This window comes from Cottoperca gobio, chromosome 9 (genome assembly GCF_900634415.1).
Source record: "Cottoperca gobio chromosome 9, fCotGob3.1, whole genome shotgun sequence".
NCBI classification, from domain to species: Eukaryota; Metazoa; Chordata; class Actinopteri; order Perciformes; family Bovichtidae; genus Cottoperca; species Cottoperca gobio.
The window spans coordinates 1,545,472-1,560,775 of NC_041363.1; the positions used below are offsets into that span (position 1 = coordinate 1,545,472).

The 15,304-nt window shown below is 33.4% G+C and overlaps 1 protein-coding gene across 1 annotated transcript; it reads left to right on the forward strand.

The window, feature by feature from the left end:
* Positions 1 to 1,228: 1,228 nt before the first annotated feature.
* myl2b (myosin, light chain 2b, regulatory, cardiac, slow) lies at positions 1,229 to 14,687 on the forward strand. The gene is made up of 7 exons (XM_029439824.1): positions 1,229 to 1,296; positions 7,651 to 7,741; positions 11,649 to 11,724; positions 12,761 to 12,865; positions 12,969 to 13,047; positions 14,423 to 14,471; positions 14,567 to 14,687. Exons 1-7 carry the CDS (start codon positions 1,229 to 1,231, stop codon positions 14,669 to 14,671), a joined length of 573 nt encoding a protein of 190 aa, XP_029295684.1. The 3' UTR covers positions 14,672 to 14,687.
* The last annotated feature ends 617 nt before the right edge of the window (positions 14,688 to 15,304 follow it).

Below are 15,304 nucleotides of genomic sequence, written 5' to 3' on the forward strand. Positions count from 1 at the left end.
GAATGTCAATCAAACTAGTGTTGGGTTATTTTGATATAATTTCTCAATTTTTAAATTTAACTAAATATTTTTAAATTATAATTATTAATATAATTATTATTATTTTTGTGCACTCTAGAGAATATCAATCAGAGTATTCCTACACTGTGGAATTACTACGTTTACTTAAAGGGACAGTGTGCAGGATTTGGCGCCATCTAGTGTTGCAGTTGCAGATTGCAACCAACTGAGAACCCCCCCCCCCCCCCCCCCCCCCCCCCCCCCCCCCCCCACTCTGCTCACCAAAACTGCAAAAAGAGGCGCTGACGAGAGCCAGAGTTCTGTTTGTCTGCTCTGAGCTCTGATGACGACCCGCTCCCCTGAAGGGCTCCTTCTGGTCCAGTCAGTTCAGGGCCACACTGGGAATCAAGAACAACATATAAAGTTATTTGATAAGCTTTTTATTAATCAAGAACAACATATAAATATATATATCTGTGATTATATTGTTGCATGTCCCATATCGCCTTCTCACGTACAATTTGGTCAACGTAGCTTTAAAAAGCTCAACTAAATTATCCATCATAGCATTTTGCCAACAACAACAAAGTGTCTCCGGCCTGAATGTGACGTCAGCGGCCGTGTGGGACATTTATCCAGCCGAGCCTCCTGGCGTGCAAACGTCTGAACAAAAACCTCACAAGCAGCTTCTCTCACACATCTAAATATATCGCATCGGTGTCGGCGAGCGATGTAGTCACACAGACTTCCAGCCACCTGACATCTTCATCAATTCTTCTTCAACCAAGTGGACCGAAGTTCTCCTTTCACTTTGACACGTTTTGTTCTGAGCTAAAAAAACACGGCTATGAATATTAGATTTCATTTCTGCAAAGAACTTTGTGGAGAAAAACAAGTCACATTTTCTCACTTTGAAGGGGTGAAAGGCTCAGCTGGGGGTGAAGAAGTATTCAGATCCTTTACTTCAGTGAAAGTATAAACACCACAGTCTAAAAATACACAAAATGTACTTAAAGTATCAAAAGTAAAAGTTCTCATTCTGCAGAATGGCTCTTTCAAAAGTGTTTTATTATAGAATATTATATGATTCTGTTTTTATTACTTACAAACATGTGAGGTTTGTCAATGTGGATGTTGGATGCTTTGTTTACTACGCAGTAGATTAATTGTGTATATATCATAAACACATCCTGGTAAGTGTCAGATAAATACCTTTAAGTACCTCACAATGAAACCCAGTACTGGAGTAAAGGTACTTAGTTACTTTCCATCTCTGCACAGCGATAGGCTGAAGCTCAACAGGACGTTCTGTTTTCTCAGTTTGACCTCTGACCCCGTCTCTGTGCACAAAAGCACACCGTGCTCAGAACAAAAAAAACCTCCTTTTTCCTGCAGATCAAACAAAGTGTTTGTAATCGCAGACATTCTCAGATAGGAACACGGTGTTCTGGCTCAGCAGGAATGTAGAGCACCGGGCTCTGCGGGGACCCAGGTGGGGACGTAAACCCACAATCTCCTCCTCCAGAGGCGGACGCTTTGTCTGCCGGGCCCCTTGAATCCACATTCAGCCTCATGGAAACCCGCTGAATCTCATGGCCTCAATCAGCAGCGTACTTCTGAGGATAATCTTGACCTCACATTCACCGCTGTCATCAACAAAGCACTACGGGCTTCTTCCAGGAACCTTGTCACCCCTTTTAATTTAATACGTTATACTGACAGAAAAGCTTAATCTAAAAAGGAATGCAGAAGGGAAATTATCCAGGAGAGCGAGAAAGAAATGATTGTTTTGATGAGGTCAGCGGACGAGGGATTTCACGATGACTGTCTTTATGAAAATGCTGACGGTTGTAATGAAATAGCGTATTGTTGATGAGATTGATTTCTATTAATTCAGTTTATTTCTCGGCGACAGTGTAAATAAAAATGACTAAAGAGCCGGAATTCTCCAGGAGGCTGCGTCCTAAATCAAGAAACAAGTTTTAAACAATAGTCGTGACGTAAAGAGGATTACAGGAAACACAAACAAGTACAGGAAACACAACAAGTAGTCTTAGTAGTCATCTGTGTCTCTTTGTTGTCATTTTGTGTCTCTTTGTTGTCATTTTGTGTCTCTTTGTTGTCATCTTGTGTCTCTTTGTAGTCATTTTGTGTCTCTTTGTTGTCATTTTGTGTCTCTTTGTAGTCATCTTGTGTCTCTTTGTAGTCATCTTGTGTCTCTTTGTAGTCATTTTGTGTCTCTTTGTTGTCATTTTGTGTCTCTTTGTAGTCATCTTGTGTCTCTTGTAGTCATTTTGTGTCTCTTTGTTGTCATTTTGTGTCTCTTTTGTTGTCATTTTGTGTCTCTTTGTAGTCATCTTGTGTCTCTTTGTAGTCATCTTGTGTCTCTTTGTAGTCATTTTGTGTCTCTTTGTAGTCATCTTGTGTCTCTTTGTGGTCATTTTGTGTCTCTTTGTAGTCATTTTGTATCTCTTTGTAGTCATCTTGTGTCTCTTTGTTGTCATTTTGTGTCTCTTTGTAGCCATCTTGTGTCTCTTTGTAGTCATTTTGTGTCTCTTTGTTGTCATTTTGTGTCTCTTTGTTGTCATTTTGTGTCTCTTTGTAGTCATTTTGTGTCTCTTTGTAGTCATCTTGTGTCTCTTTGTAGTCATTTTGTGTCTCTTTGTTGTCATTTTGTGTCTCTTTGTAGTCATCTTGTGTCTCTTTGTTGTCATTTTGTGTGTCTTTGTAGTCATTTTGTGTCTCTTTGTAGTCATCTTGTGTCTCTTTGTTGTCATTTTGTGTCTCTTTGTAGTCATTTTGTGTCTCTTTGTAGTCATGTTGTGTCTCTTTGTAGTCATCTTGTGTCTCTTTGTTGTCATTTTGTGTCTCTTTGTAGTCATCTTGTGTCTCTTTGTTGTCATTTTGTGTCTCTTTGTAGTCATCTTGTGTCTCTTTGTAGTCATCTTGTGTCTCTTTGTTGTCATTTTGTGTCTCTTTGTTGTCATTTTGTGTCTCTTTGTAGTCATTTTGTGTCTCTTTGTAGTCATTTTGTGTCTCTTTGTTGTCATTTTGTGTCTCTTTGTAGTCATTTTGTGTCTCTTTGTAGTCATCTTGTGTCTCTTTGTTGTCATTTTGTGTGTCTTTGTAGTCATTTTGTGTCTCTTTGTAGTCATCTTGTGTCTCTTTGTAGTCATGTTGTGTCTCTTTGTGGTCATTTTGTGTCTCTTTGTAGTCATGTTGTGTCTCTTTGTTGTCATTTTGTGTCTCTTTGTGGTCATCTTGTGTCTCTTTGTAGTCTTTTTGTGTCTCTTTATAGTCATTTTGTGTATCTTTGTAGTCATTTGGTTTTGTTTGCAGTTATTTGTGGTTGTTTCGCTCAGTTTGTAGTTGTTTTCTGTCTCTTTGTGGTCAGTGTGAGTCTCTTCCTGCTTGGTGTGTGACTCATTGACTCACATTTTATAGGTGAAGGTCAGGGGCCCCTGAAACTTTGACACTTTGGGCCCCTGACAAAGAATTTGACAACATTGTCCAGTATTGCAATGACCGTAGCATCCTGAGATTATGATTCCTTTATTTTGATGTGTTACCACCTTTTGTAGCAGTTTACTTTAGTTACTATAGTTAATGTGATTAAAACTAAATAAAATGACAGCCTGCCTGAATATAAAAAGCCTTTGACTTTAACTATAAGTATGTTTATCATGCACTTCAGACAGGCGTCATAGAATATATATAATATAATAGGACCTCCCCGTGTTAACGAAGGTAACCACGCATCTGCACGTTTACTGTTCTGCTGGCTGGTTAGTGCACCAGATGAAGGTGTTTTTAAATATTCATTATAAATGTGATAACCTCTTGCAATTTTTATGAACAGAAATTATATCAACATAATGAAATACCTCATTTGGGGCATGAAGTTTAATAAAAGGGATTTTATTGGAAGTCAAACTATGAGAATGAAGGTGAAACTCAGTATTTATTTAAAATGGGACAACAAATGTAAACATGAGTTGATTCACATGTCTGTGGTTTGACAGCACGACCCACTGGACAAGAGAGGTAAGTGAACGGACAAGGATCTGCAGCTAGAAAACATCCACATGTACTAAATAAAATATAGTATAAATCATATAGTTTGACTTTATCCACTGTGGCTACTGTCGTGCTTTGATTAGAAACTCTCACTGTGTTTTCTTTTGTTTTTTTGTTTGGAAATACAAAAGAATAAAAACAAAAGAAAAATAATTCACATTTTTGTCATGAAATGAAGAAATAAACAAAAGATAAACAAAAATATTAATAATAAAAACAATTGAAGAGAAATAATCAATTAATGAGAATAATGCAAATAAATAAATTCTAATAAATAAATAATAACATTTTAATAATAAAAATTAATGTTTTTTGTTTATTTTATTATTATTAAAACATTTTTATTTATTTTTCAATATTTTACTAATTTAATAACAGTAATGTACATGTGTTTAATTTTTTATCAAGCTCAGGCCTGTAACAACTTTTCATTAAAAAAAGATTTGTATGAAAAAGTTTAGCTTTCACTAAGAATCTTTCCAAACTGAAGAAAAGACCAAACATCTCTCACCCACGGCGAAATACAACATTTCCAATTAAGTAAAATACACCGTCCAAGAGAGCGCTCAATATGTCTGACTGTGAAGAATTAAAAAACAGAGCCCCAAATATCTCTTTAAAGGGGAACATTTTAATATTGATTCCCAGAAGTTCTGTGGAGATGATAAAATAATCACTCATGCCGTCTTGAGGGGATTTATTTACCATTTATTCAATCAAACTTTGTTTTGATAGGCAGAAAGAAATACAAATAAAACCCTAATAATAAACAAAGCAATAACATGTTTAATTTAAGGCAATTGAATCAACCAAAACAAGAAGAACTGGAAGTGAAATAGGACGAATTTAAACGTTTGAATTGTCCCGAGGATGAAAGGGTTCAAGAAGCGTGACACAACATCTGGATGGATTTCAGACAGTTGAGATAAAAAAAGAAAAATAGAACTCAGTGTCACACCTTGAATGTATTATTATAATTATTATAGTTATTATTATTATTATTATGAATCTAATTATTACTATTATTATTGAAAGTATTATAATACTAATGGTTATTATTATAATCATTATTATTATTATTATTATTATTAATCTAATTATTACTATTATTATCATCATTATAATTATTATTATTATTATTACAATTATTATTATTATTGTTGTTTTTATTATTATTATTATAATCATTATAATTATTATTGTCTGACTTTATATATGTCTTGTAATGTGGGCGAATTAAAACGTTTTAATAAATACTAAAAACCTGCAATGAAACTGTCCGACCAACATTAAATATATATATAAAAATATATATAATAACAATAAAACATTTTTTAAAAGGACAAAAGCAAATACATAAACAGCAAAGACAAATAAAATAAAAATGGTCTTGTTCTTTGTGTTCTTGGTGTTCTGGATGTTCTGGATGTTCTGGATGTTCTGGATGTTCTTGGTGTTCTTGGTGTTCTTTGTGTTCTGGATGATCTTGGTGTTCTGGATGTTCTGGATGTTCTGGATGTTCTGGATGTTCTTGGTGTTCTTGGTGTTCTTTGTGTTCTGGATGATCTTGGTGTTCTGGATGTTCTTGATGTTCTTGGTGTTCTTTGTGTTCTGGATGTTCTGGATGTTCTGGATGTTCTTGGTGTTCTGGATGTTCTGTGTGTTCTTTGTGTTCTTTGTGTTCTTTGTGTTCTTGGTGTTCTGGATGATCTTGGTGTTCTGGATGTTCTTGATGTTCTTGGTGTTCTTTGTGTTCTTGGTGTTCTGGATGTTCTTTGTGTTCTTGGTGTTCTGGATGATCTTGGTGTTCTGGATGTTCTGGATGTTCTTGATGTTCTTGGTGTTCTGGATGTTCTTGGTGTTCTGGATGTTCTGGATGATCTTGGTGTTCTGGATGTTCTTGGTGTTCTGGATGTTCTTGATGTTCTTGGTGTTCTGGATGTTCTTTGTGTTCTTGGTGTTCTTTGTGTTCTTGGTGTTCTGGATGTTCTTTGTGTTCTTTGTGTTCTGGATGTTCTTTGTGTTCTGGATGTTGTGTATGTTTTGTGTAATGGTGCTACTGAGAAGCCGCTCCCATCATAACATGAATTTCTGTCCCTGTGAATCACTAACAACTGTCCGGCCTGAGCCGCAGCTATGTGCGGGGGTTATTCTGGGGTCTCAGTAATGTGTGTTTGGCTATTATCCCTAAATCTCATGAACTCTGACAATAGGGGGGCGGTGAGGGGATATTCTTCTTTACCTGTGACTAAAGAAGGCGTGGAGTATTTATAGAACATTGTGATGTCAGGGCGAGGGGTGAGTATATATCCAGCAGCTCCATCATGATACTGCTTCATCAGACGCTGCTATGGTGAGTGGACACACATTTAAATGCATTTCCTCTGCTTTAAAGTAAGATGTATTCTGTTTCTGCTGCACGTGTTTTATATTCCGTATTTATTAGATATACTGTCATGGCGTGTGTTGATGAATTATACATGTTGCTCTGCTCACGCCGATGATAATGAATCAACAAGCCTCATGGCCCTGAATACAGATATCATCAATAGGACGGCACTCCAGTCGTCCTATTGATGATTTATTGATTCTTTTTTGTCTACACGCAATGATAAAAATAATTACAAAACTATATGAATTGGTAATTGTAGCATGGAGAGGAGAGGAGACGAGAGGAGGAGAGGAGAAACAATGGAAGGAGAGGAAATAAGGACAGGAAAAGGGAGGAGAGGAGACAAGAGAAGAGGAGAACAAATTAAAGGAGAGGCTCTAAGGAGGGGAAACAAGGAGAGAAGAAGAGAGGAGAGGAAGAAAGGAACAAAGGAGAGGAAGGAAGAGTTAAGAGAAGAATAGGAGAAAGGAAAGGAGAGGGAAGGAAAAGGGAGGGAACAACGTATCCTCCCATTGGAGAGGAGACATGAGAGGAGGAGGAAAGGAAAGGAAAGGAGGAGCGAGGAGCAACAGGTTCAGCCTAAAGACAGGGAACAACAAGTTAAAGAATCGTTGTTAATCAACGAAGTCTCCGCTGGACAGCATCGAGAAACAGAGAAATGAATCACTGCAGGAACCCTCTTTAAAACAGACTGAAGACTAAATGAAGCGGAGCCAGAGGTCCCGTCCACCAAACACACACTGCAGGCCTACAAGTGCTGCAGAGCTAATCCACAGCGAGGGTTAGACAGCAGCTGTCGGGAGCAGCCATCGCCGCTTCCCCTTTACACTGTTTTTCACAGCTCCTTGGCAGTCATGTAAATAGCTCCACATAATCCTCGCCTCCCAGGGATTTCTGATCAAACAGGGCTCAGTGTACCATCCTGTCATCGCCCGGGCCCTATAGAATAATCCCCCGGACCACACCCTCCCGGGCTTAGTGTGCATTCTCACAAAATTGCAGGCTTGAGTAAATATTTCCATAACAAACTGACAGTGTTTGTAATCCCCTGCTAATGAAATGCTGTATAAACCTTTGGCTGATGATCGGGCTCGTTATCATCACGTGTCACACAGGAAGACTGATCATGACGATCGTGACATTAGTTTTTGGATCTAATTAATATTGTCAAAAATCCTGCAGGCACCAAAGAAAGCAAAGAAGAGAGCGGAGGGAGGGGGCTCCAACGTGTTCTCCATGTTCGAGCAGGCCCAGATCCAGGAGTTCAAAGAGGTCAGAGCTCTGAATGTTATAATACTACTCACATATACTACTCATATATACAGTATACTACTCATATATACAGTATACTACTCATATATACAGTATACTACTAATACATACAGTATACTACTCATATATACAGTATACTACTAATACATACAGTATACTACTCACGTATACTACTCATATACAGTATACTACTCATATATACAGTATACTACTCATATATACAGTATACTACTAATACATACAGTATACTACTCATATATACAGTATACTACTAATACATACAGTATACTACTCACGTATACTACTCATATATACAGTATACTACTCACATATACAGTATACTACTCACATATACAGTATACTACTCACGTATACTACTCATATATACAGTATACTACTCACATATACAGTATACTACTCACATATACAGTATACTACTCACGTATACTACTCATATATACAGTATACTACTCACATATACAGTATACTACTCACGTATACTACTCATATATACAGTATACTACTCACATATACAGTATACTACTCATATATACAGTATACTACTCATATATACAGTATACTACTCACATATACAGTATACTACTCACGTATACTACTCATATATACAGTATACTACTCATATATACAGTATACTACTCACATATACAGTATACTACTCACGTATACTACTCACATATACTACTCATATATACAGTATACTACTCATGTATACTACTCATATATACAGTATACTACTCACATATACAGTATACTACTAATACATACAGTATACTACTCACGTATACAGTATACTACTCATATATACAGTATACTACTCATATATACAGTATACTACTCATATATACAGTATACTACTAATACATACAGTATACTACTCATATATACAGTATACTACTAATACATACAGTATACTACTCACGTATACTACTCATATATACAGTATACTACTCACATATACAGTATACTACTCACATATACAGTATACTACTCACGTATACTACTCATATATACAGTATACTACTCACATATACAGTATACTACTCACATATACAGTATACTACTCACGTATACTACTCATATATACAGTATACTACTCACATATACAGTATACTACTCATATATACAGTATACTACTCATATATACAGTATACTACTCACGTATACTACTCATATATACAGTATACTACTCATATATACAGTATACTACTACAATACAGTATACTACTCATATATACAGTATACTACTCCATAATATACAGTATACTATCTAATATACAGTATACTACTCACGTATACTACTCATATATACAGTATACTACTCATATATACGGTATACTACTCATAATACAGTATACTACTACATATACTACTCATATATACAGTATACTACTATATATACAGTATACTACTCACATATACAGTATACTACTCACGTATACTACTCATATATACAGTATACTACTAATATATACAGTATACTACTCATATATACAGTATACTACTCATATATACAGTATACTACTTACATATACGTACTACTCATATACAGTATACATACTCATATATACAGTATACTACTACATACTACTCATATATACAGTATACTACTCACATATACAGTATACTACTCATATATACAGTATACTACTCATATATACAGTATACTACTTACATATACAGTATACTACTCATATATACAGTATACTACTCATATATACAGTATACTACTTACATATACAGTATACTACTCATATATACAGTATACTACTCATATATACAGTATACTACTAATACATACAGTATACTACTCACGTATACTACTCATATATACAGTATACTACTCACATATACAGTATACTACTCATATATACAGTATACTACTCACATATACAGTATACTACTCACGTATACTACTCATATATACAGTATACTACTCACATATACAGTATACTACTCATATATACAGTATACTACTCATATATACAGTATACTACTCATATATACAGTATACTACTCACGTATACTACTCATATATACAGTATACTACTCACATATACAGTATACTACTCATATATACAGTATACTACTCACATATACAGTATACTACTCATATATACAGTATACTACTCACATATACAGTATACTACTCATATATACAGTATACTACTCATATATACAGTATACTACTCACGTATACTACTCATATATACAGTATACTACTCATATATACAGTATACTACTCAAGTATACTACTCATATATACAGTATACTACTCATATATACAGTATACTACTCACATATACTACTCATATATACTCATATATACAGTATATTACTCATATATACAGTATACTACTCATATATACAGTATACTACTCACATATACTACTCATATATACTCATATATACAGTATACTACTCATATATACTACTCATATATATACTCATATATACTCATGTATTCTCATGTATACTCATATATATACTCATGTATATACTCATGTATACTCATGTATATACTCACATATACTCACATATACTCATATATACTCATGTATACTCACCTATATTCATGTATACTCACATATACTCACATATACTCATATATACTCATGTATACTCACGTATACTCATATACACTCACGTATACTCATGTATTCTCATATATACTCATGTATATACTCATGTATACTCATATATATACTCATGTATACTCATATATACTCAATTATACTCATATATATACTCATGTATACTCATATATACTCATGTATACTCATATATACTTATGTATACTCATGTATACTCATGTATACTCATATATATATACTCATGTATACTCATACATATACTCATGTATACTAATACATATACTCATGTATACTCATGTATATACTCATGTATACTCCTATATACTCATGTATACTCATATATACTCATATATACTCATGTATTCTCATGTATACTCATGTACACTCATATACATACTCATGTATTCTCATGTATACTCATATATACTCATGTATACTCATATATACTTATGTATACTCATGTACACTCATATATATACTCATGTATACTCATATATACTCATGTATACTCATATACTCATGTATTCTCATGTATACTCACATATACTCATGTATACTCATATATACTTATGTATACTCATGTATACTCATATATACTCATGTATACTCATATATATACTCATGTATACTCATACATATACTCATGTATACTCATGTATATACTCATATATATACTCACATATACTCATGTATACTCATATATACTCATATATACTCATATATACTCATGTATACTCATATATACTCATGTATACTCATATATACTCATGTATACTCATATATACTCATGTATACTCACATATACTCATGTATACTCATATATACTCATGTATACTCATATATACTCATGTATACTCATATATACTCATGTATACTCATATATACTCATGTATACTCACATATACTCATGTATACTCATGTATATACTCATATATATACTCACATATACTCATGTATACTCATATATACTCATGTACACTCATATATACTCATGTATACTCACATATACTCATGTATACTCATACATATACTCATGTATACTCATGTATATACTCATATATATACTCACATATACTCATGTATACTCATATATACTCATATATACTCATATATACTCATGTATACTCATATATACTCATGTATACTCACATATACTCATGTATACTCATGTATATACTCATATATATACTCACATATACTCATGTATACTCATATATACTCATGTATACTCATATATACTCATGTATACTCACATATACTCATGTGCATACATGTAACGTGACAAACCTCTGCAGGCTTTCACCATCATGGACCAAAACAGAGACGGCTTCATCGACAAGAACGACCTCAGAGACACGTTCGCAGCTTTAGGTGGGAACACCTGAGTTACATGTTTATTATTGGTATTATTATTCATACTATATTATTGGTTGTTTCTCTTCTTTACGCTAAACATCCAACATGTCTTTCTGGGGTTCTTTCACTGTCTTGCCTTAAAGAAACGAACCATTGCGATCAAAGGCATTTTATAAAATATGAAATATTTCTAAATGTTTTGGAAAATAAGAACGACCTTGATGAGTCAGTTTGACAGATGTGACCGGATAACTTTTGTAACTCTTCAAACTTATTTTCCAATTTACATGTTTATATACTGATTTATTGATGTGTTTTTCATGATTGTTAGTTGTATTTTTTGTTTAGGATATTTATTTATTTTATTTTTACTTGAATTGTTAAATTATGAACCCTTACAGAAGTTACTTCTCAGAAAAGAAAGAAACGAGAATTATTAAACAGCTTTGTGATGGATACTGTATATCCCACCATCTCATAATAATAGTCACAATAAATAATAATATTAGTAATAATAAAATAGATATAAAAATAGATACAATAAAATAGAATAAGTAAAATAAATAAAGATAGAAATATATAATAGTATAATAATACCAGTAGATTTTGAAATTTAAATAATTTAAAAAGAGCACTTAAAATAAGATTAGGAAATAAATGTAAAAGTATATAGTTGTTGTTTTTGTCATTTTTGTATATATCTTTTCTGTATCTTCATTCATCTCACATCAAACAGTTTATCCAGATTTATATATATATATATATATATATATATATATATATATATATATATATATATATATATATATATATAAATATATATATATATATATATAATATATATATATATATATATATATATATATATATATATATATATATATATACATATATATATATATATATATATATATATATATATATGATGTCACTTTAGGTTTCTATGAAAAGATTCCTCCATTAATTGAGAAAATAATAGTCAAATTGATGAATAATGAAAACAATGTCCAGCTGCAGCTCTGAACCCTGTTCCTCCTCTGACTTCCTGCAGGACGTGTGAACGTCAAGCAGGAAGAGATTGACGAGATGCTGAAGGAGGCGCCAGGACCCATTAATTTCACCGTCTTTCTCACCATGTTTGGAGAGAAACTAAAAGGTACAGGCTGATCTGCATGTCCCACAGCCTGATTGTAGCACATTTATTTCAGGACAAATTCTTAGAAAAAGATGTTTAAGATATTCAACAACTGCCACTTCAGGTGCCGACGCGGAGGAGACCATCCTCAACGCTTTCAAAGTGTTTGATCCGGAGGGGAAAGGCACGCTCAGGAAAGACTAGTGAGTCGTATGAAGATGCTTTAATACTGAGGGGAAACATTTTAATGCAGGACTTTGACTCGTCTTAGAGAATATGTTTTCTAATAATTCAATAAATATGAAATAACCACACGGTAAAGAATGTTTTTGTAAAGTCCTGTGTGAATTAAATACCTGAAAAATACATTTAATTAAGAACTTTAATGCAAAATGAACATAACAGTTTCAAGTGAAATTATAAAGGAATAAATAATATATATTTCTATTATTACTGACTATTAGATTATAGAGTAATCCGACAATAGTTTAGATTTAACTACACCGGGGTGTTTCCATAAGCAGAATTATTGGGTGTATGCACGCAGGAGTTGAACAATAAAGCTGAAAGTATTACTCACAATATATTTTAATCAACATTTGGTTTTGAAGCAGACCTTTACACATTACTCTGCAGAGAGAAGCGGATGAGTTCTGCATCTTTGTACCCTCATCCAAAGAGCACCTCAAACTAATTCATCTGGAGTCCAGGAAGCAACCCCACCCAAACATGTTTTAATATATGCTGAATATTTGTACATGCATTGTGCACAGATACAGAGAAGATGAAGACAACAGTGTGATGTAAGCGGGGTGTTTCCATCAGCAGGTGTTTGTGTGCACGCAGGAGCTGGACATGCGGGAACACCTTTACACATTCTTCTCCGCAATTATCCTGCAGAGAGAAGCTTTAAAAGGTTTAATATTTAGTGAAAATTAACATTTTCAAGTGAAATTATAGAAAAATAAATAATATAAGTAATTAATAAATAATGATAAATAAAATAAAACTCAATCTTTAAATAATATTCCCTCAAAATATTTCATATTGTCTGAGAAATTTGAGTTAGTTTGTGCTTATTATCAAATTAGACGACTTAATTATGTATCACGATATATAAATTTACATGTAATTAAATTACAATTAAATTTCATAGAATGGAATTGTATTTAGTTACTGAGAAAAATATATATAATTAAATTACAGTTACTGATCAAAATGTTGGCGACTGCACAAGGGTTAAAAAATATTTCTTAATTGAAGTTATGTTGAAGAACTTATAATAAAGGTTTGATAGTTGATAGGTTTAACCTGCCTGGTTTATATAATAATAATAATCTTTATTTATATTGCACCGTTCAAACACAGTTACAAAGTGCTTCCCAATAAAACCAGATTTAAAGCACAAAGAGAATGAAATGAACAAAAAGACAGAAACTAAACGAACAAAATGTAATAAAATAATTCACTGAAAAGCATTTCTAAAAAAGTGGGTTTTTAAAATGATTTAAAAGACGTGAGCACGTGCAGCCGCACTTGTGTGTCACGACAAATGATCATGTTGAATTGTCTTCGCAGCGTGACGGAGATGTTGACGACCCAGGCCGACAGGTTTTCCCCTGAAGAGGTCAGAGCTCCACTTCAGACGCTGCTTGGTTTTATATTAAAGATGTTCTTCCCTCTGAATCTCAGCCTTCTCCCTTTTTCACTTCCTGCTCGCAGCTGGAACAGATGTTTGCAGCGTTCCCTCCAGATGTAGCAGGAAACCTGGACTACAAGAACCTGGTGTACGTCATCACGCACGGTGAAGAGAAGGACCAGGAATAGATCCTCAGACTTAAACCAATATACAAAATAAACTGTTTTACATTCGTTCACATGAATTGTATAAATGAAGAATTGGTTTAGTTATTATAATGTGTGTATAGGTATGTCTATTATTACACTAATGATCTGTTGATATGTAATTTGTGGAATTAAAAGTTTATGAGACCACAGAGACGAAGTGTTTCATGTTTTCAAACCTGGTTTGCACGTTTCATAAAGGTTAGTGCAGCTCAAAGCGCTTCACAGATGACTGAAGACAGATTTTGGGATGTTTCTTCCATAACACGTCTTCTTTCAGACTAGTGTAAAGAAAACATCCAAAATACACATTTAGGAGATGATTCGTGTGTGTAGATTTCTCTTAAATTCATCAAGTTAGCATTACATAATGCCTCATTTGCATATTTAAACATAATTAATTACATTTAAGTACTAATACAAAATATAATCAACAAATTATTTATCATGTATTATAATAGGTTAAGATACAACTGTATTAATCCCTTGGTGAAACTCACAAAATAGGTACAAATATTCCTGATTCTTTTTTATTATTATTATTATTATTATCATTATTGTTATTGTTATTGTGCACTCAAGGGAATATCCTTTTAAACTAGTGTTGGTTTATTC

Excerpts from the sequence above, each read along its gene's own strand:
- myl2b (XM_029439824.1), top strand. The coding sequence starts at position 1,229 with ATGAAACCCAGTACTGGAGTAAAGGTACTTAGTTACTTTCCATCTCTG. Across the intron at positions 12,866-12,968 it reads GTTTGGAGAGAAACTAAAAG|GTGCCGACGCGGAGGAGACC; the intron begins GTACAGGCTGAT and ends CTGCCACTTCAG. Across the intron at positions 13,048-14,422 it reads GGCACGCTCAGGAAAGACTA|CGTGACGGAGATGTTGACGA; the intron begins GTGAGTCGTATG and ends TTGTCTTCGCAG.